This window comes from Protopterus annectens, chromosome 9.part0 (assembly GCF_019279795.1).
Source record: "Protopterus annectens isolate FY-2018-M chromosome 9.part0, PAN1.0, whole genome shotgun sequence".
Taxonomy (NCBI): Eukaryota; Metazoa; Chordata; order Ceratodontiformes; family Protopteridae; genus Protopterus; species Protopterus annectens.
The window spans coordinates 637339075-637362488 of record NC_056743.1 but is presented as its reverse complement, the minus strand read 5'-3'; the positions used below and the strand labels follow the sequence as shown (position 1 = coordinate 637362488).

Genomic DNA, 23414 nt, shown 5'->3' with positions numbered 1-23414 from the left:
CCAATTTAAATTCTGTGTGCAAGTCTGTAATAAGTTTACATCCATGGTGGCATGTGTGCATGCAACACATGGCGTACCTTAAAGGAGAAGACAACACCACAGTTTTGTTAAGAAGTTTTTTTTCCCAATTAACATCCTGTACATAATTGATTTTATTTTTTCCAGACAATACACTGGAAAAGGCAGTCTACGTTTTCCGGACAGTATCCCTTAATTCTGGACAGTCTGGAAGAATTCCCAAAGGTTGGCAACCCTAGGCTATTACTTTTTGTTATACTCACCATAGCAAAACTATTCCAGGCAGGGTTAAGGCCCCACTCTACCAGGGTCTTGACATCTTCTATTATTCTTGATGTATTCTAGAAGCTGCTACTTGATCTTCTGTACATACTTTTCCAAAGCACCATACGCTTAATTCCTTCTCTAGGTCTAGATCAGGCTTTACTAGGACCATTATCTTGGGCTCCTGGACTTTCCTCTTTCCACCTACCAAATGTTTTATGGTAGGATAATCTACCCATATAGCTAAGTCTACTGCAACAGTGATCAGTATGATGAATTTATTAAAATTGTGTAAGCAATCTTTCCATAACAATAGATTTTTGAATGATCACTGCTGTAACAACCACTCCCTCCATCTCCTCTTTTTGTTGGTGTTTTTTTATGATAGGGTTTGGACATTTATTTATTTTTGTTCCTAGCATTGTCATTTCATGGCTCAGTCTCCCTCTCTCCCTGCTGGTAAGAAAGCTCTTAAGGGCTTGGTGCCCAAACTTGTCTTTTAGTCAGCTCAGCTCCAACTGCCTGACAGTTTGGATCCATGGACGGCGCCCAGAAACCTTGGAAGCTGGCTTGCCGTTTAACTTTGGCAGAATATAACCCATATAGCTAAGGCTATTACAGCAGTGATCATTCAATCATCTACTGTTATGGTACGTTTACTTACACAACTGTACCTTACAGATGGTGGGGAGAGGGGGATACTATAATTTGTCTTGGTCTTTTCAGTATTTTTAAGCAATAATGCAGATAAAGAATTCAGACCAGCCATAGCCTTTTGAAGATTAGATGAAGCTAAATAGGAGCATAGCCCGAAAAAATACCTATGTAGCATGAATTAGAGTAGTGGTCAAGTGTCCAGTGTGCAAGGTAGTGCTTCTAAGGAATGGAACTTGAAGTCATACTGAAAGAATGAATGGAAGCTTGACTGTGTACAGAAAGGATAGTATCTCTGGAGCACCATAATCTAAACAGACTGTTAGGAGACAAGAAACCATGTTCTCTTAGTGTTGTGTGTTACTTTGACTCTTTATTATTTAATGTAGGCAACTTAATAGCGTATATTATATTACTCCCTTCCTGTAATTCATTGTCTTCCAAAGGATGGTTCTGTGCTTTTGCCATACTGCAGAAAAGCTGCTTCCTCATATTACCCCCCAAGGTAATTCTTTCCATCTACTGTTCTAGAACTATGCTCATCTTGTTGATCATATTTTTTTCTGAATGTTGTGTCCCTGTCATAAACATTGTATATGTCAAGGTACTATTATTTATGCCATGTATTCACCTTTCATTTCATTTATATACTGATTTTTACTGAGCTCTTTAATTTCTAGTGAGGGATAAGAAATGTTAGGGTGTTAATTAAAATCTGCAGTTTATCCACTAAACAGGGAAATGAGGAGACTAGGCTGGTTTTGTTCACTAACATACTAGCTAATTTTCCTCTTTTTTTCATTCATTGTTTATTACTATGAAGAATGTTTATTTTTCTGAACTGTTGTGCTCACTACACTTTCTTTTAACTGATGCTTCCTGGTATAAAGTGGCTACCTACAAGTTGCAAACAGAAAATCTGGATGCATACCTAGCGCTGAAGTGGTAGCCAAACATGCTAGCTTGACAGAATATATAAATCCTGTTTAGATACAAGACATTAAAGTTGCAAAATATGTAACTATAAATATTAATTCTATGTTTATATTTATTGTATATTGACATAATTATTATAGCAATAACCCACGGTTGGGTGTGGGTAATGCTGGATTTACCCACGGTTGGTGTGGTTTGGTCACAAGGGCGAAGCCAACCGTGAGTAAATCCAGCATTACCCACACCCAGCTGTGGGTTATTGCTATTGTACAATGGTGTTTGTTTTGTGTTGTGTTATGTTTGTGTTCCTGCTATTTAGGTTTTTGTTTGATTTAGTTTGTATTCTTGCACTTTGAGATAAAATAGTCCATACTTTTAATTCATGTTTATTTTATTAAAGGTTTAGGGGCGGAATCAAGAAGTGCAGTGCTCGCATTTTTGTGTTTTTTTTTTTTTTCTGTTGTGGCATTTTTACAGTTGTTAAATGTAGTTTAGTACATTGTATGTTACGCATACACTTTTGAAATAAGAGGTTGACGGAGTGTGGATCTGGCTTTGCCAAGTAGATTTGTGTTTATGAGCTGAGGGGTGGAGGACTGCATCAGGAAGCAAGACTCGGTGCTGGGTGCTTTGAGGTATGATATCGGAGACTTGATTACGGTTTTGCTGCTTTTTCTCCATTTACATAGGACTTCTGTAGTGGTATATAAAGTGTATACTTTAAAGAAATAGGGTTACAAGTCGCAAGTGAGGGTGGATCTGCTTTTATGAAGTTAATTGCTGTTCGAGCTGAGGGACTGAGTAGGGTATTAATAACGATAATGTTTTTTGGGTGAATCAGCTGCAATACCGCACACTTTATTACAGTTTTGGTGCTTGCTATGGTATGCTTTACTGTGTTGTTTTTTCCATTTGATGTTTTGCCATTGCCGCTGCATGATACGTTAGCGGCCAGACTTTTTCATTAGTTCCTTTTGATTTACAATGTGCACGCAGGTTGGATTAACCAATCAATGTGCACGCTTATTGGCTTTGCCGAGTTTACATTGTATAATACAGTTTATATTTCACTACAGTGGTTTGGAATTCTCTTTTCATTCATATTTTCTGTGAGAGATGAATTATTTTGTGGTGGTTATGAAAAATACTGGTAGACTAAGTGAATTAATTTGTTACAAATGGACACCATTAAAGTTAGTGTACTTGCGCATCTGATATCTGTCTTATCTCCAGTGGAACTATACAGCTACTACTTCTATTATTGCTGAAGAATTTTACCCAGTGCATACAGGCAACGTTTCATTGAGAGACTGTAATGTGCTTTGCAAAAGGTAACACTCTGTACCTTGAAAAAAAGAAAGAATGAAAATATGTTGTTGCATAAAAACCTCTGTTATCCATTCATCCTTAACCTGAACCTTCAGTTACCTTGCCACTTCAGGAGAACCTCTCTATACTGTCATGACAACAAACTCATCTGCCCCTAACTGCAATAATTTCAGCAGTACCCAATTTTGCAGCCCTTTGGTAAGTTGCACAATGCCAAGAATTGTACTTTTACTGGCTTACTTCATATTCAGTTTCTGTTTCTTTTAAGGTGATGTTGTATCCCATCAGCATTTCTGCCAACTGTTAACGGTACATACCAAGAAAGCTGTAGTGCCTAGTAGATGTTACTCAAGGTAAGCAGCTGAGATGCTATCATTGTCTGTTTATGGAATAGCCACAAGATATTGTTTAAGGTGAAGCTGTAAAGTTCACATCCTAAACTGTAAGGGGTTAGTCATTGTTGATTTTCAGGCATCAAAAAAAGAGCTTAGGTAAAGCAGAGCAGCAGAGGAATGGTGTCAGGTTAAATTGCTTTTAAAGACTGGGAAGAGAGACACAAATATGTGTAACTTTGTTTTCAGTGCATGTGATCCAGTATGCTTTATTTATTTATTTTTGTTTTTAATTGGGTAATTGAACTGGGCAGCAACATTTTTTAGCCACAATCTTGGCAGACTGGCAAATTGGCAAATTTTCCTTGTCACAAACATGATACATATTAAAAGAACAGAGGTTAATACAAGTTAGCATACATGTATTTCTTTCTGTCAGTATTTTTAATAAGTTAACAACAAGGTATTTTGAATTGAGGTGGCATAGTGGCACAGTGAGTAGCATTGTTGCTTATCATCAAAAGGTTCTCTGGTTTGATTCTCAGCTGGGGTGCCTTCATAAGAGTCTGTATGCCTATTACTCCATCTTTTGTTTATGTGGGCTTTCACTGAGTACTCTAGTTTCTCTTTTTACATCCAGAACACATGCAGTAGGTGGACTGATTAATCTGAATTTCCCAGAGATGTGATGTGATGTGAAGTGAAGTGAAGTAAAATTTACTTCTGGATTGTGACAGCTGTTCATAGGGTTTCAATAGGAGTCCGATGGCTGTTGGCTTCTTACTTAGCTTAATCAGCTTTTCTAACATACATTTTTAAAATAGGTATGACAGTCTTAATTTTCTTACATGCATTTCTTTCCAACAGAGATTAATACATTGAGAAAGTCTTTTTCATTTGCAGATTTATGTTGAACATTTTTTAGCAAGAAGGAATAATTCACATGAACCTTGGAGGTTACAATGTAAAACTGAAAGCATATGGGATGAAACTGAAGGCAGACAAGGCAGTGGTCATGGCAGCAAATGGGGAAATCATAGTAAGCTTAAAATTGCGATATAAGGGAAAGCAAGGGAAGAGGTTAAAAGCTTCAAGTATCTGTGATGTGTGATTGAGAAAAAGGAAGTCTGAATGAGGAGGTCTGAGCTAGAATCAACTGGCATAAAGTGACTGGGATAATGTGTATGATAGAAGAATAGCTGAGAAGATGAAAAGTAATGTGTGCAATTTGGTAGAACAACTAGTGCTTTTGTTTAGGCTCATAAGGAAGTACTAGGCCAGCTGCCCTTGTGAGCCATTTTAAGCCTAGCCAGTTTCCCATTTTGTGCTTGAAATAACCTATTCCATTTGGTTATAGACTGGCCTTACCCATCCCCATGGTCAGTAATTGCATATTAACCCTTATGTGGATGATGAGTTTGTTGTACAGCAGATGTATCCTGTGGGAGATGTACCCAAAACTTTCTTTTGATGTAGGTTTATATTCCTAAATCCATCAGATTAGATCACTAAATCCATCAGTAGTGGATCAGAGCATGCCGTGTATGCCAGATACAGGTTAAATATATATATATATATATATATATATATACATATATATATATATATATATATATATATATATATATACCTATACATACATATGTATTATATATATATATATATATATATAAAATATTCTTCTTCCGGCTTTTCCCGGTTAGGGGTCGCCACAGCAGAACTCCGGTCTGCTAATGATTGGCAGTAGATTCTTATGGTGCCGAGGTGCCAACTCGACACCCAACCTTCAACGAAGGCACTCCCATTCACGCATGTCTTTCGAACCCCAGCCACTTGACCAAGGGGGAGGACATGCAGACTCCACACAGAAGGCACTCCAGCCGAGAATCTAACGGGAAAACCTCTTTCTGTGAGGCGACAATGCTACCGTTGCACCTCCACGGGTATATATATATATATATATATATATATATATATATATATATATATATATATATGATTTCCGCCAGGAAGTTAGTGTATCTTGGAAAACATAACTGACACACAAAAACTGCTTAAAGAAAGATTTTTGTAGATGTGAGGTATTCCATCGGGCATTATTTACTGTATACTGGTAATGTTTGGAGGTATAATTGCAATGGCGGAGAGATATCTACAGTAAAGAACATCAAAAGGAGAGCTAATCAGCAGAATATAGGCAGTCTGTAAATATTTCACTCAGAGAGAAAGTAGGAAAGTGTGTTGTCCTTATCAATGAAATGGGATCAGTTGACTAGTTATGGTGGGTGGGGAGTTCACTTGAAGAAAGACTGGTCAGATATTCATTCAGTATTCCTTTCTGTTGTCATTTCATGGAGTTAAAATGATATTCATTTAATCAGATTGTCTTTATGGTACATGTTTGGATTTTAGCAAACAGATTTTATAGTGAATCAAGGTTAGATTACATGCCGCAAAGATGTTTTACTACTGCATTATATCTTTAGAATGTCTTAGTGTTTTAATTTGCAAAACTAAAGTGGGTTACAAATATGAGTAGGGAGACTCAGTGCATTGAGAATTTGAGGAGGTGGCATTATAGCAGAAATATGGTGTCCAAGGAAATGAAGTTCAAAAATATAGTGTAAAGTAGATGCTGTTGCTGCATCATTTAGAAATGGTGACTTTTAGGTAGTCTGAAGATAGGGCTCTGGAAAGGGAATTGCTGTGGAGCACATTCCTTCTGCTAAGGGACTCATTACCTGCTGATGGAGTAAAAAATCTGATCTTTCTTTCAGGTTTGAGGAGGTGCAGAGACTTTTATAAGATCATATTAAACAAGGGTGGCATGGAACCAGTACTAACACAATGAGAGGGCCTGAGGCATCAGCGATATGGGTTTTATGATGTAGTCTGTATAAAAGGCTAATAGTGGGACCTATATATGTGCACATGGCTTTAACAGAGGAAATGAAAGTAGGACTTCTAATTGGTGCGAGATTGACTGAAATTGTGTTTATTGTTTAAGCTCATGTTGTCTTTTTTAGTAAAGTGAGAGGAAAAAAAACAATACTATATATACTACTGCTGCAGTGAATATGTTTTAACTTTGTGGCAGTAAAGTGACTTTAGAAAAGTATGAGATTAAGTAATGCCAAGTGAATATAAGGTCTGATATACAAAATTCAGTATTATACAGTGACCCTCCATTAATATTCAAAAATATGCATGCTGATTGGTCAGTGTGCACGTTGTAAATCAGAGTTATAGTAATGGCAAAAGGTCCATTTTTCCATTACTATAACTTTTTTTTTTTTACAGCAACAGAGAACGCAAGATCTCCGTTGCTTCACACTGTCTCGCTATGTTAAACGAGTTTAACATAGCGAGACAGTTTGTAAAAAGCAACGGAGATCTTGCTTTCTCCGTTGCTTTTGCCCACAGCTGTGATGTACTGCGTAGGCATATGCATGCGCAGTACATCAGAACTGCCGCAGAATACCAGACAGCTGCGGAAGGGCAGGAAGGAGGCATTATACAATGCTATTATTTAAGAAAAGTAATTATTTTTTTTCTTAAATAATGTCATTGTATAATAGCAATAGCCCACTTCTGGGTGTGGGTAATGTTGGATTTACCCACGGTTGTCTTTGTTTGGCCACTCGGGCTTCGCCCTCATGACCAAACCACATCAACCATGGGTAAATCCAGCATTACCCACACCCAGGTGCGTGGGTTATTGCTATAATCTGTAATGACAGAGCTGTTATAAGGACAAGTTATCATTGACTCTCAGTGGAACACCAGATAACACAAAGTTTCTGTACATGTTGCAACTAGTCCTGAAGAAGGTACCTAACTATTCACATATTCTTCAGCTTTTATACATGCACTTATCACTGGACTCTTATGTTGTGTTAGGTAGTGTGCCAGCTGTAATGCACTGTCTGCATAGCCCTTTGTTAGAGTTGCAATTATTGTCAGTCTTTCTACACAAGCTTTAGCTTTTTGCACTGTTCTCTTAAGGGGTGTCTCTGGATTGCACTTAATGTTCCAGCTGTATTAATGTTGTGGTTACTGGAGCTGTACTCAATACATTTTACAAATCAATAAAATCATATATTGTCACACTTCATCAGGTTACTTAATTTTCCTCACTTAACTGTCTGAGGACGGTATCTAAGAAATGTGATACTATAAGACATGCTATGGGGAAATTGGTTTATTGAGTTTCTGGAAAAGTGACACTTGAAATAAATATGGTACAAAACATATTTCTCTTATAATGGTATTTAACCTGAAATACCAAAACATGTCACATATATTGTTTTTCTTTATTGTATTTTTGGTTCAATAGCAGATTATATTCTTTTTCTGTTTAAGGAGGTTGCTGGGCTGGAAAGTTTGACTTTTTCCAGTCACAACCCAGGCTCAGACACAGCAGACCATATAGTAACTGTACAAAACTTACAATTAAGGCATACAGTGTAATTACAGAAGCTTAGCAGTTTTGATAAATGTGCACTAAAGCCATTAGATACGATAAGACAATTTGCTAAGATGGTTAGTAGAAATGCATTTAAATGTTGAAGATGCAAGTTAATGTATGTAATGTGTCAAATACATTTACATATGTACATATATGATATGCTAATTTTTACTAGTGGTTAAGAAACACTAGCACAATTTCTTGTTATTGAGTAAGCCAAGTTGTATAATAACTGAAGCAGTCGCATGAGTTTGTCTTAGCTTGTTTTCTGAATGTTTTTGTTGTTTCTTTGCTTTCTAATTTCCATTGGGAAGTGGTTTCATGTTACAGGAGCTAGTTTGCTGAAAGCTGTTTCACCAATTGCGTTGCTAAACGTAGTGTAGAAATTTACACTGCTACTGTATTGCCATATCTTAGTGCATATGTTTGCTCCTTCATGATGAGTAAATATTTCAGTGGTTGACTGGAGTGTTCTTTCATAATACCATGAAGTAGGACTATAAATAAGCTAGTAGCTCTGGTATGTAGTGGTAGCCAATTAAGTGGTGTATTTGTTTGCCCTGTAGTAGGCAAATCAACATATTTTCTCTTCTGTTTCTGAAGAAGTTGTGTGTTGGTGGATGAGTATAAAATTGGATTGGACATACCCTATTTTATGAAGTTGCATGCTTCTGACTCTTAATTTGCCTAGAGGATGGAGCAAGTAAGTTGGATTATTTTTTTATACAAAGCTTTAGTTGTGACAGCGCCTGTTCACAGTTATTTCTGTATGTTTGAAAGAGTTGGGGCAGGTGTTAATCAGTGATTTGATTTTTATAAAGTAATGGGATTACCCTGTACATTGTGTATTATAAATGGATGTATTTTAACAAATCATTACTGTGTGGTAAATATTACTCCCAGTTTGGTAGTTTTTATGGGAAGTCTGTTAGTTGCGGTTCATTTGACTTGTTTTGTAAATTCTTGTTGGGTTCTTAGTGAGACACTGGATTAAGAGTTATCTGCACATAGAATGAGTATATCGTCTGCATACAGAACTACTCTGAGAAAGGGTAAATCATGAATCAGGCCATTTAAAAATAGAGAGAGGAGCAATAGCCCCAATGCTGACCCTTGCAGAACACAATATTTTAATGTTTGTGTTTGAAAGCTTCAAATCTACTCTGGTCTAAAAAGTCTTTTCAGATAGGTAACACACTAACCATTCTGTGATGTAATTTAAACAGTTTAGAATATCTACTTTGTCCAGCAGTAATATATAATTAACATCAAATTCTCTGGTCATATCAGTAATTCTGGCTATTATTTTATTGCCTTTCTTATTGTTGTATATGAAGTTAGTAGCAGTATATAAGGCATATATGATGGCATTGAAGCCTATTTTAAGATCTATGTTGCTTATCACAGAGCAGGTAATTGTCAATTCTGTATGTGTGAAGATTTACTAGTAAACTAGGTTATCAAATATCTGTGAGTAGGAAGAGATTAGCTATGGGTCTGAAATCTTTTCTTTAAACATCTTTATTGAATTATCACTTAAGACATAGGTAATCTTAACTTTATATTAATGAAAGCAAATCACATTAAAATATTATCAGTTACAAACATTATACATCACATATAATCTTCTGCACCGTTGTTGCCAGTTGAACATTACATTGCTCACTCACTTCTTGATTTCCCTTAAACCTCATTCCACCTCCAAAACATTATTCTGCATGTATTGTTCCCACAATTCCCATTTTTGTAATTTGTTCCTACCCTTTTCTAAAGATCCCACTCCCAGGTGTTTTATCTCTGATACTATATTCATGCTTCAAGTACAGTTAGTTTATAGTTTGATTTCCATTTTCTAATATTTGTGTTTTTGGCAGCCACCAGAATTAAACTCAGCAAAGCCTTACTATGTCTAGGCAATTCAGATCCTGTATACCGGCTCAAAAACATCACTTCCTTAATTACATCAATTTGCTTACCCAGTATTTCTGACCAAGTAGTCTGTAGGGAATTTTTAAAGTCTGACAACTCATTACACTCCCAAACATATGTTCCCAATTATCTCTTTCTTTCCCTTCACACCTCCAATATTTGCAATTTAACTGAGGAACAATTCTTTGGAGTCTGCTTAGGGTATAGCATATCTATGCAAACACATCAAGCAAACCTCCTAAATCTTCTAGACTTTGTATTTGGGAGCCATACATACATCTTCCCATTATTTCTTTGTGAATTGCTTATCCAATCTCTCTTCTAAATATTTGCTAATTTCCTCGGATTTATTCCTATAGTTATTATGCAATATTTGATATGCCCTACTAATCATCCCTTTTTTAACAGCACCTCCTGTTTTAGGTTCGGCTAAAATCTCTATCATTGCTGGTCTTTCACTTAGGATTCCCCTATTCCTTTCTCTTTGCCTATACTCTGATATCAATCCTTGACAGGGAAGGCAGTCTGCAACCTGCAGTCCAAATGCATGCTTGGCCACTTACCATTCTGTTATTCATTTATTTATATGCTATATACCCACAATAATAAGCAAAAATGTTAGAACAAAATATCTACAGACATTGACTCAAGTGTTTTTATCAGTAGCTATTAATGAGATGTCATAAAAGAGAAAGGGTAGAGTATGAGTGGAATGAAAGAAATGTTCAGTGTTTAGGTATACTGAAGGAAAGTCTAGGGAGGAGGATATATCACGAAGGGTAGAAGTAGTAAGTTCTGATGAGAGTAATGAGTACTAAATCCTGATATAAGAGAATAGTAATGGGTACGAAGATGTTGAGGAGCATGGGCAGATCCTGTTGTTCGACAGAGCATGGGCAGATCCTGTTGTTCGACAGATGTCCTTTCAGTTGAGATTTGAAGGAATAGTAATGAGGTATTAATATAACTGATTCTGGAATACTATTCCAGGATTTGGCTACACAGTAAGAGTACAGGCTAGCTCTGTTGATCTTTGAGGTTTGTAAATGGCTAGAAGTTGCATTTGAGAAGAACGTACATCATGAGATGGGATATAATGTTGAAGTAGCATTGAGGTTGTTTGTGAAAATGAGGCATTGTATTTTGTGTGTTAACATAATTGCTTGGTGGGGGAGTTCTAGCCAATTAAGGGTTTTGTGAGCAGAGCAGTGGTGAGCATAGGGAGGCTGACCAGTGGCAAATGTAGCTATCTTGTTGTAGCATTGACTGAGTTTTACTATAAGGAGAGAGTGAAAATTTTAGAATAGAAGAAGCATATGGAAGGGATGGTAGGAAATAAGAAGTGGCTAGAGTTTCATTAGTGGAATTGATTGTGATGCTCCTGCACTGGCCCAGTAATCAAAAAGCCTCAATCCTCACCATTAGCACCAGTGAGGGACTTGCACATTGGGAGGATGACAAGTACAGTTTCCCTTAAGCGCACACAGAGATCACAGTCAGTCTGGAGCTGGAGCTGGTTTCTGCCTCTTTCTTCAGATCCCAATAAGATGCCCCCTACCTTGTACTGCAGATATTTATCACAAGGACCTCCCTATCATGGTGAGGGTTCATCATGTTAACATGGTCCAATATGTGCCCCTGCCTCCTGCCTAGCAGTTCTACCATGTAGTTAACATCACTGACCTTCCTTACCACTTTGAAGCATCCTTCATAAGCTGGCTGCAGCTTGTTGTGTCTGACAGGAATGAGAACCATTACCTGCTGCGCTACAGCATGCTCTCTAGCTCAAGCATTTCTGTCATACAAGACCTTTTTCTGCTGTTGTGCTTCTGCCAGGTTCTCCTGGGCCAAGTCCATGAGTTCCCTGAGCCTTGTCCTGAGGTTTAGGACATATGCCACAGCAGACTCCTTTTGGGAGTCGCACTCATCCTCCCACTCATCTGGCATCAAATCTAGAGGTCCCCTCACCCTGTGCCCATACAACAACTCAAAGGGTGAAAAACCTGTGGATTCATGGAGCACCAACTCTGTAAGCAAACAACAGATGGGGCAGATATTTTTCCCAGTCCCTCTTAAATTGATCTGCAAATGCCTGTAACATCATCTTGAGTGTAGGGTTTAATCTCTCCACCAGACCATTAGTTTGGGGATGGTGGGGGTGGCCTTTAGGTGCTTCACCCCCACAGTATTTCTACAGACAAGTCAACAGGTATGACATGAAATTGGCACCTCTGTTAGTCAGTATTTCTTTTGGGAAACCTGCCCTGTTGAAAATCTCTAACAAAGCATTTGCCACCTTTTCTGCCTCAGTGGAGGATAGAGCCACCACTTCAGAGTATCTGGTAGCATAATCTACTACCACTAGGATATACTTTTTCCCTGTGGAACTTGGGGTACTCAGAGGCCCCACAATATCCATAGCTACCATCTGAAGTGGCTCCTCAATCACAGGCAAAGGCATCAAAGGAGCTTTCACCTTGTCTCCTGCCTTGCCTACCTTTTGGCACTGCTCACAGGTCCTGCAGTACCCTGTTACAGCTCTGGAAATCCCAGGCCAATAGAAGTTCTGCATAATACATCTTTTTGTACATTTTATGCCTGTATGACCTACAAGGGGAATATCATAGGCTATGGCTAGAAGTGCCAGATGGTAGGCTCTGGACACTACCAACTGCTGTATTCTCTCACACTCTAACCCTCCATCAGGGGTCCACTCGCTATACAATAACTTTTTGTCCCAGTATACAGATTCCCCCTTCCCCTGTGAATCAGGTGCCTCACTAGCTACCTCCTTCAGGCCTGGTAATGTAGGATGAGAACTGAGCCTGTCTCAACTCTTTTACTAACCCTTCCCAGCTCCCCTTCCACGGGAAGTCTGGTATCCTCTGACAGCAGTGCCTCACTGTCAGCCTGGGTACTACTACTCACCTCTGCCCTTGCAGTCACTCTGTCCAAGGGAACATCAGTACCCACAAGCAGCTGTGGCTCATCTTCAGTCTTACTGCTACAGGGTAGCTCCCTCTCTGAAATAACCACCTAATCAGTCCTGGCTGTAAGTGTGTGGTCTGTCTGGGTCTCCCCCAGGCTACCAGACCCACATGCTTGTCCCCAAGCCTTACTACATGTAACTGCATGGACACATGGTACTGCATTATCAAAGTCATTCCCTATCAGGACATCTGCAGGGATATCCTCAAATACACTTACTTGCTGGCTTTGTTTTCCACTCTCCCAGTCAAGGTGAACCCTAGCCAAAGTTATTTGGAATGGGTCCCTCCTAAAGCTCTGACTGGAGTAGACTGACCAATCAAATAGTGCTCCTCTTTAACCATTGCAGGCTTCACAATGGATAGGCTAGAGGCTCTCCCTCTCTTAGCCATGGCCTCTTTCCCATTCATTAAGATAGGATATAACCTCTTGTAGTAGTTTGGTACCCTTGTTGTCTTGAGACAACTTACTGTTGGTATTTTGTCAATTCCCACTTGCTGGCTCTCCCACCTTTTGTTCCTCACCTTGCCTCCATGGACATCTGTATGCTACATGGCCCCACTGGTTGCATTTAAAACATTTAACCCTTGGTCCTGGACATGTACCTGGACTAGTCACTTCCCCTGCTGCTGGTGGGCTCTGTTGGGGCAGTCTAGGCTACCCACCATGGGTTCCCTTAGATCCATGAGCAGCACTAGGTGTCCCTTTCCTGTGCAGTGATGCCCTGATTGCTAGGTACAGGTCTCCCTTCTTCCCCAACTCATCTACAGTATTGCATCGTCTATCAGCTAACCAGATTCTCATGTTCTCAGACAAAGTGCTAAGGACCTGTTCCCTCACCAAAAGGTCTGCAAACCCTTCAAAAGTGGTGACCTGACATACACTCACCCACCTATGAAAAATAAGTGCTCAGTTCAGCAACATATTCACACACACTTTCATCTGCCTTGTGTCTATGCTCACAAAATGTTTTCCTATAAGCTTCAGGTGTTAACTTAAAACATTCTAGCAAACACATTTTGACTGCATTATAATTTAAGCAATCAGTATCAAAAAGTTCAGAAATTGCAGTTACAGCTTTACCATGGAGTAAGGGTGTCAGGAACCGTACCAAGAGCCCTTGGTCAACATTGTACTGTTTACATACCCTCTCAAACATATGAATGAAACTATCAAAATTATCCCCCCCTCTATAAATTGTGAAGAAATTTACTAACCTGTGTTGCTTGTGGGGTATGGCTACTCCCTTAACCATTACCTCCATGAACTCTGGAGGAGAGTCAGCATCTCCTTTTCATGTTGCCTCTGCCTCTCATTCTCCTTGGCCTGCAGATGTCACAGTTTCTCATTTTCCTCAGTCTGCATATATTTGTCTCTCTGCTGCCTCTATTTCCAAACACTTGGCCTCTAGCCCAAGTCTCTTTAACTCCAGATGGATTTTTAAGTCTTCTGTAGAAAGGTTGAGATGTCCATTTTCTGAGAGTTGTACATCTCCACGGTCAGCCTAATTGTCCTCCTGGTTGTTATTCTGTGATGCAGCTATGACTAAAGCTACAATCATGTCTGCTTTAATCAGGTTGGCATGTACCAGTCCTTTAGCATGGCACATTTCAGCCAACTGGCTCTTTGTCAGCTTGCCATACTCCTCTGCTGACATGCTTGCCTGCTCTCCCTGACTAACTAAGCTAACAATAAATAAATAAATAAATAAATAAAACAATTATGATATGAACTCTGAATGTTCACTGCATGGCTGATTGAGAGTACAAACACCTTCAGTGACCACTGTACGCAAGCTGCAGGAATTCAATATCCACACCACTACAAGCCAATTAATATGTGATGTGGATACCCCACCACTGCCAAACAATTAATATGTGCTGCCCCTATACTGGCCCAGTAATCAAGGTGCCTCAATCCTCACCACTTGCACCAGTGAGGGATGTACACATTTGGAGGATGACAAGTACAAACACAGTAAAGTACAATTTCACTTAAAAGCACACAGAAATCACAGTCAGTCTGGCCCTGGTTTCTGCCTCTTTCTCCATATCCCCAATAAGACTCCCCACTGGCATAGCTATAGAGTTAAGATCTCAGCTGAGTGGTCAAGCCAAAACCTCCAGCACCCTCTCCTTCCAAGTAGTGTTTTGTGTCCCTGCCCAAGTAGCTGACAGCTATAGAGTTAAGATCTCAGCTGAGTGGTCAAGCCAAAACCTCCAGCACCCTCTCTTTCCAAGTAGTGTTTTGTGTCCCTGCCCAAGTAGCTGACACACACGCACACACACTTTGAAATTTAACTTGTATACAAACACACAGACTCTCCTGGGTATGTCTGGCACAGGTTTACTAGCTATGCCCCCTTCTGCCCATACTATAAGGTAGTTATGACTGCCATCAACCACTACTTATCAGCTATGGCCTTTACAATGGGTGCCAAATCCTACTGTGTAATGGTACTACTATCCAAATAGTAAGTGTGACCAAGACCAAGGCTATTTAAATATCTCTAAACAAACCAGCCACAATTAAAAGGTTTAAATATATTTAATATTAAATAATAAAAGAGCAAGGCAATACTCAATCAGCACAGTAACTGCAGAGTTCAGAATCACAGGAAATATTTTAAAATAACATTGCAGGACAGTCTCAAATAAATGCAGAAAACATCTAAACTAATCTATACTATATTACTATCTCTATCTAAAGGATATTATGCCCTAAATAACTTATTACAGAGCAAGGCAAAGGCAGATGATGGATGTTTCTAGGTCCAAGACAAGATGCAAAATGTACAGTCTTTCTCTCTGAGAGAGTTCTTAAATTAATAATCAACATTACCGCTAGGTTAGCTTGGATGACATCACTCCATGTCACCTGATTTCAGTTCCCAGGCTAAACAGATGCTTAGAATTTAACACCTGTGTGTCAAAAATACATATCTCTCAGAAGTGTGCTGCTGCTAGGAAATCCTAGAGCAATAAAAACACTTTACATTTTAAACATAGCAATTACTTTTCTCCAATACAATAGAAAAAACTTCTAGCTGTAGACATCCTGTCTCCTTACTGCAACTAACTTTTCTAGCACATTGTAAAACACTTTTAATTTCAACTTATTTTCTCGAAGTTTTGCAAGTTAACTCTGTATGTTCAAGCTTCTACTATTAAAACATACATTTGCACAGGTATATAGTTATATACATTTCTGTTATTTTCCAGTAGGGTACACTATGGTTATATTCTTAAAGCTCAGTACATAACATACAGTTCAACACACACTTCTGTACCAGTAGTTTAATATACACATAACATATAATTCTCTTACATTTGTAAGACAAGCATACAAATCCTATTAATATTCAGAAATGACACGACTATCCACAAAATTTCAGATAGCTGGGCTGGCAAGTGTCACATGTCTTTATAAATTATATTAATATTTTCAAGTGACACACAATTGTTTACAAAATTCCAGATAGCTGGACTGGCAGTATGTTCCTGGTGTCACATTGGTGATCAGTTTTTTAACCCTATACAGCAAGCCTAATTTTTGATTTGTCTTTTTTATGTCATCGATATGCAAGTCAAATTTAAGATAGTTGTTGATTGTAACAGCTTAGTGAGTGAAACAACATCAATTGTAGTATTGTTAAGAGAAGTAATTGTAAAGTTAGAGTAGTATGCATGGGGGAATTATTTAGGTAAGAATAGCAGAAGCTTGGTTTTAGTTGGATTGAGTAGGAGATGGTTTCTGGTGGAACTGAAAGCATCTTGGGTTATATTTTGCAGATAGGTAAGATTATTAGAGGGATTAAAGTATAGTCGTCAGCATATTGAATAAGGGTTGCTTGTTTAGTGTATGTATGAAGACGACTAATAAAAATAAAAAACATTGAGTGCTTTCTTCCTTATTAACATAGGACTTCATTAAAATCTCCATCAAAAAGTCCACAAGTTTTTTTATAGTCTGTAATACACTCGTTAATTAAAGATAATCAGTCCACTTAAAGCAACAGTGCCATCTTAAAATAAATAGCTAAGAAATCTCACCATAATGTCCACACAACTTAGCAATACTATTAAAAACAACTAAACACTTCATAATAATAAAATAGACATACTAAAAATCTTTAATTACACAACATATTTAAAAATGAGACAATGTCATTAACATTACTTAACCTTAATAAGTATTAGCTCTCTTATTTAAAATGGGCTGCACGGAAATATGCTCATTTATTCCTGGGGGTTGTGAAGCTTGTAATGTCAGTTGCCTTCTAACTTCTCTTTTTTTCCAAATTACCACTAGTGTCACTCCCACCGGGGTTAATCTTTATTTGCTCTAAAATACCAAACCAAAATTTTTGGAAGCTAGGGCATACCTTAGAGTGCTTAAATAATGCATTGTTATCATTCGTTTTATTAATTTGATAAAGGTGTTCATAAATTCTTTTCTGTAATACCCTTTCCGTTTTGCCCACATAAAAAGCTGAGCAGGTCAAGCATTAAGCTAAATAAACCACTCTACAGGTCAGACAGTTTCCCCTCATGAAAGTAATCTTTATATGTTTTCGAGGGTGATGGAACTGGTCTCAATAATATAACTGGATTGGGCACAAGACCCACATTTTTTAGTTCCAATACTCTGTTTTGTCACAGGTCCATCCATTACCCTCAGAACTTTCCTTTAGGTTTAAACCAGTCTTAAATAGCCCAAAGGGAAATTTAAAAACATGGAGTCCCTGAGGGATTATCTTTGACTCCAAACATTTCAAAAAGTAGCTATTTGAAGAGATTTAATTTTAAGTTGCTTCTTTTCAAATTGGTGAATCTGATTTCCAGGTTTAAAATAAAAAATTTTTTTTATAAAAGTCAGACTGGCCAGTTCTTTTCACAATAAGGTTTTGAGAATGTTTCTGCAAAGTTTCTTTAACAGATTTACAAGTATTTACACATTTATTGCTAGCTGTATTATTGTTAGTAGCAAGCAAAGGTGTGGAGGCTAATGCAGCCTAAGTTTTTTTTAGAAACAATACCTTTAGTAAGAAAACATCCTTGCTCACTTTCCTCCATGCTTACAATAAATCCATCTAAGGAGAATTATGAGAGGGGATTAGTCATTGAATTTGGGTCTCAGGCTCAGGAGATGGTCTATTGTGAGGAAAAACTGGACTATATTAAAGACTAACCCTGACTTATTCCAACTTTTGGGACCCAAACCTTGTTTTAGTTTTAAGACTGTGGTATATTGTAAAGTGCTTTTTACTGTGTTTTTATGGGGAAAAGTTAAATTTTTATACTTTTACCTGTTTTGCTGAGTATTGTTTTAAAGTCTTCCCAGCCAAGAATCAGACTTTTTTAGTCTTGACTGTAGAATAATATACAAGTTCTTCAGATATACCTTCTTTCAACCCCCCAAAAAGAAAAGGATGGTTAAGCAACCTTTGCCACCACAGCAAGCTGGTAGTTTGCATCAGTTGCAGGTGAGTGACTTTGCTGTTGCCAAAGCTGGTTCCTTGGACCGCTCATCCTATGGTCACTCTGGTCTAGTCCCTGTAGACACCATTAACCATTGATTAAACACATAGGGCACATCAGCAGCTGTAGACAAAGTGGGCAAGGGAGAGCTTGTCTTGTCAGTCCTGGGAGAAGGAACATGGAAAGTGTCTTTGTTTAGCCAGAATGCAGTGTCCATCCTGAGGGAAATCTTTCCAGGCAATTCTGATTCTGCTTCTTGAGAAATTACTGTCGAAAAGAAATACTATCACTGTACATCTTCTTTTGTTTCAGTTACTCTGGACAGAGGTTGTTTACTAGGCTTATCTCTGGGTTTAGTGCAGGCTCTTTACCCTTCTTTTAAGACTGCTTCTGTTAAATGAAAAAAGGATTCCTCTTTCCTAGAAGAGATTCAATTGATTGAACCTGTAGAGGCATTTGGGGACAGATGTAGGTTTATCTCTTCAGATTTTGAGGAGACTGTGTTATCTGATAGTCACTGTGACCTATTCTGTTTCTCTGAGACTATTTCCAGAATTAATCAGTTATTTCAATGAGAAAACAGTTATGTATGTCAATCCCTCAGAAAGCACTATAATTTGTTACAACTGTAATTTACAGAAGCTTTGCCTCTTCCTGCAGATATTCCTCATATTGATCATTGTTGCAGTAACCATAGCTATACGGGTTATATCCTGTATAGGCTATAGCAGACGGCCAGCTTCCAAAGCTTAAGGGCACCTTCCATGCAACTAAAACTGTTAGTTAGCTTGTCAGGTTTGGTGCCAAGGACTTCAGAGCTTTCATGCTGATGGAGAGTGAGAGAAAAACTTAAGCCCTTAGAGGACAATGCTTGGAAAAGAAAAATACATGTACACACCTTAGCAAAAAAAAAAAAATTACAAAAAATAAGGGGTGGATGGAGAGAGCAGCTACTGCAGCAGTGATTATTCAACCATCTACTGTTATACATATATAAAAACGTATTTAGGCATGGGCAATAAAGCCCTTCTAGCATGACAAAGTACTTAACAGTCATTCCCATAATGAATGTTCAAGTTGTTTGTAAAAATATCTGAACTAGTGCTTGTTTTAATATGATTTGGTAGTCTATTCCAGACACCAACTATCTCTCTCCGAGAACTAATTAGTACATCTCTCATTCTTATATAATCTTTTTCATAGGTTGTCTGATGATTTTGTCCTACTTTTTTGATAACCCCCAAACATTCCAAGAGGTAGTTGTCTCTAAATGCCCTATATACCTGAATAAGAGCTCTTTCAAATATCTATATGAGACAACTGTACAAGTTCAGATATTTTAGTCTTTTAGTCTTTTTTTAATAACTTAAATTTTCACATCCATGGATGCCTTTGGAACATTTCTGCTGTACTCATTCCAGTTTAATCATGCTTGTTTACTAATAGGATTTCCATAGTATTAGTCATTACTAGTGATTTAATCTGTGGTGGGGTTGCAATAGTGGCACTTTTGTTAATTCTGCTCCAGGATCTGTGCTTCAGTACTTTTTATAGCTGTATATACCCACTTAAAGTTGTATTCCAATGCACTTGTCATGTCCTCACTGGTAAGGTCAGGCCACAAAGCAGTCTCCTTCGAAATAAAAGTCAATTTGGTAATCTCAGCAAACCCTGTAACAGTATGGAACTGTTCCAAAGCAAACTACATTCTGTTGAGTGATAGTTTGTCAAAATTCAGTGCCACTCCCAATCCTGAGTTCACAGCAACCTATGTGGAATAGTTCACAAAGTCTCTGCACAACCATGTAGATGGCTCTAAAAGCAAACCACACTGGTGTAATCCTAATCATAACAGGGTATATAACAAAAGGAAAAAAGTCATGTCTAAAATCAGAAAGAGCAATTCCTGTAGCAATAGGAGTTCTCTAATTAAACTAAACAGAAAGCTAAGAGGACTAATCAAGTCCAGCAAGGTCAGTTACGAGGTCAAGTTAGCCTCACAGGCTAAAGACAACCAAAAGACCTTCTACAGCTATGTTTGAAACCTCAAAGGCAGCACACCTCGGTGTGCCAAACTGGTGGTCAGTGGTGACACCTTCACTGAGCAGAGCACCATAGCAAATTTTCCGGGTGACAAATTCAGCTCAAACTTCAAACCCGTGCCTTCCCCCATGAAATACTTACTAGCACAACCCTTACACCACTAACAAGGAGCAGGTTCTGGAGGTGCTCACTAAGGCCAAAAATACAGGCTTAATATACCCTAACGGTATCCCAGGATGCCTCCTAAAAGCTTGAAACATAACCTAGCAGGACCACTTAAATCACTTTTCAACAATTGTCTCAAATCAGGCGTTTCTACCATGAGAATGGGGGGACTGCAGTGGTTATCCTACTTCATCAGCTGACCCTGGAAACTACAAACCTCTTAGTCTGACTAGTCTAATATGCAAAGTCATGTAACAAATTATCATGGACGTTATCAGCAAAAACATAGGAAGCCTTCAGACACTGGACCTAACCCAGTTTGCCTTTGTCAAGGGATGGTCATGCCTACTAAACCTGGTGGAATTCTTTGAGAAGATCACCAAGGCAATGGATGAGGGGAAAACTGTGCATACTACCTACAGGGACTTGGCTGAGGTGGTTGATACAGTACTGCACTTAGATATAGTTGACAAACTCGCTGAAATGGGCATAACCCCCTACATAACCAATAGATTGTCAGCTGGCTCATGGACAGGACCCAGGCAGTCAGGACTGGTAATACCATGTCCACTAAGAAACCAGTCACCAGTGGAGTACCTCAAAGTTCCGTGCTGGGATCCACTCCTATTTGGCATCTACTTCTTGGAGCTAAAGGTTAATGTCAAGGGCCTTTGGCTGACCAAGTTCGCAGATGACTGCAGATTAGGAGCTATCATAGATTTCCCCCATGACACACACATCTTACAAGAGGGTCTAACACACTGAAATAACTGGTGCTAAAGTCACAGACTAAAAGTCAGTGCCAATGAATGTGTTATAGTGCCTTTTGGGAAAATTGCCACCCAGACTAATTCCTCCATCAATAATCCACCTCTAAGAGTTGACCCGATAGTCAGAGATTTGGGAACATATGTAGATGGTAATCGGGCCTTTAACCAACATGTGGCCAAGGTGGTAAAAACATCATTCTGCTTTACCCACCTTATAAGTAAGGTCCAAGGAAGTCATGGTGCCACTTTATTTTGTCCTTATCAGACCCATCATTGAGTATAATGCTCACTTCAGCATGTACCTGACCCAGACATATGCCCACAAAGTTTCCATGCCATGAGAATCCAGAGTATAAACGCACTGTCCTATACAGATTGCCTTAAAGCCCTATATCTATATGTCTGTCTCCTACAGGTTACTGAGAGGTGGTGTGCCTGGCATACAAGGCATCCTCAGATCGAGCTCTGATGGACCTTTTGCACATCCTCAAAGTGAACACGATTAGAATCACTAGATCCAAGGTTTTAAATTTTGCTTGTGACATAAATAAAACATCTTGGTGAGATAACTATGTGTCTCAGAGGATCCCCATGTTCTGGAACAGGCTCCCCATACATGTGAAGCAAGGTCCATACCTAACCCTTTTTAAGCGTAACCTAGACCAATGAACAGGAAACTGAAAATTCAACCCAGATCTGGATCTCGTGTCTTTGATAGAGATAAACAGTAATGACCAAACTAACACCCCCCCCCCCCCCAAACATAACCTCTAGAAACTTCCTAACTAACATAATCCCTTCTAATAAATATCCACTCTACATAGGGACACAAATGGGCTGGATTGCACAGCTAGGCTTATAAAGGCCCTGGTGGTCATTAGCCTAGTATATACCTATGAGCTTCATACTCTAGTTTGGGTCTAATGTAACTTACAAACAATGATTAAATTTTTCTGTTTTCCTACCATTCATTAATTGGCAGGAGGGTGTTTTTAGAGTTCAGGGGTAAAGATGTATTGGTAGTTTCTGGAGTCTACTCGGTTAATAAATCCACACGTTTTGCTCAAGGTATTTTGCAACAGTTTAAAAAAAAGGTATCTTGCAACAAGGATAAATTGTAAGAATTTCTTTAGGCTATAAGTGGGATTGAATAGCCCAGCTTTGGAATATTTTTTTTTTATATGGATTTTCTTCAGGCAGGCATGAAAATGTCTAAATGTACACGTGACATTTACTTTACTAACCACAATACAAACAATGATTTCAGTATAGTCATGAAAGTTAAGACTGGGGTTAAGGATCACCCCTAGATATCTGCAGGGCTGAACTTTAGCTATGGAGTTGATAAGATGATCAGTTATTTATAATAAAAATGAATAGTACCAAGAACCATTAATTATTAACTAAAAATGTTTAATAAAACGTTTAATGATCAATTATTTGAAGAGGAGGTCTAGAAATTAGTATTTGCCTTGTGACAAATATCAAGGTGTTTACTTTGGAAAACATCACTGTAAGATTATTTTGTGATCATGTGACAAAATTAATGAAAATCATTTTGAATGTGGGAATGAGGGTTTTGGGGTTTGTTTTAAGAAATCATTGCCAGTTAAGATCCCTATAATATGTAGAAAGTGATGCAGCACTGGTGGAATAGGAGGAATAAAGCCCTGATTAAAGCCCAAGTGGCCCGAATTTCAGTAGTAGCTCAGACACTTGATGGCACATGCAGGGAGAGTGGGGTGAGCTTATGCTAAGTGGGGGAGGCGCATGCTAAGGGGCACATGCACACAAACTGATTTTTCACGGGTGAGACCATAGAAACAACAACAGTGTGTCTCTTGTGGCAGGGTGGGGCAGTCATGCTGACATCAGACCCTTGCAGAAGTGAGGGGGTGCTTCAGCAGTTATGTGGATTACATGCCCCAGGCATGATATGCTGCTTGTTTGCACAGGAGGAGGATATAACAAGAAAAGCCAAAACTAAATGGTGATCTCTCCACACTACCCCTCAACACCAGTCATGAGGAATGAATGG

At 38.6% G+C, this 23414-nt stretch overlaps 1 protein-coding gene across 1 annotated transcript in view; it reads left to right on the top strand.

Annotated features, from left to right (window-relative positions):
• SLC44A4 (solute carrier family 44 member 4) overlaps positions 1 to 23414 on the top strand; it is a 1277084-nt gene that overhangs the window by 1060783 nt on the left and 192887 nt on the right. Inside the window, exon 15 of the mRNA XM_044082136.1 lies at positions 3297 to 3399. Coding sequence (XP_043938071.1) covers positions 3297 to 3399 — 103 coding nt within the window. The remainder of the gene's footprint in view (positions 1 to 3296; positions 3400 to 23414) is intronic.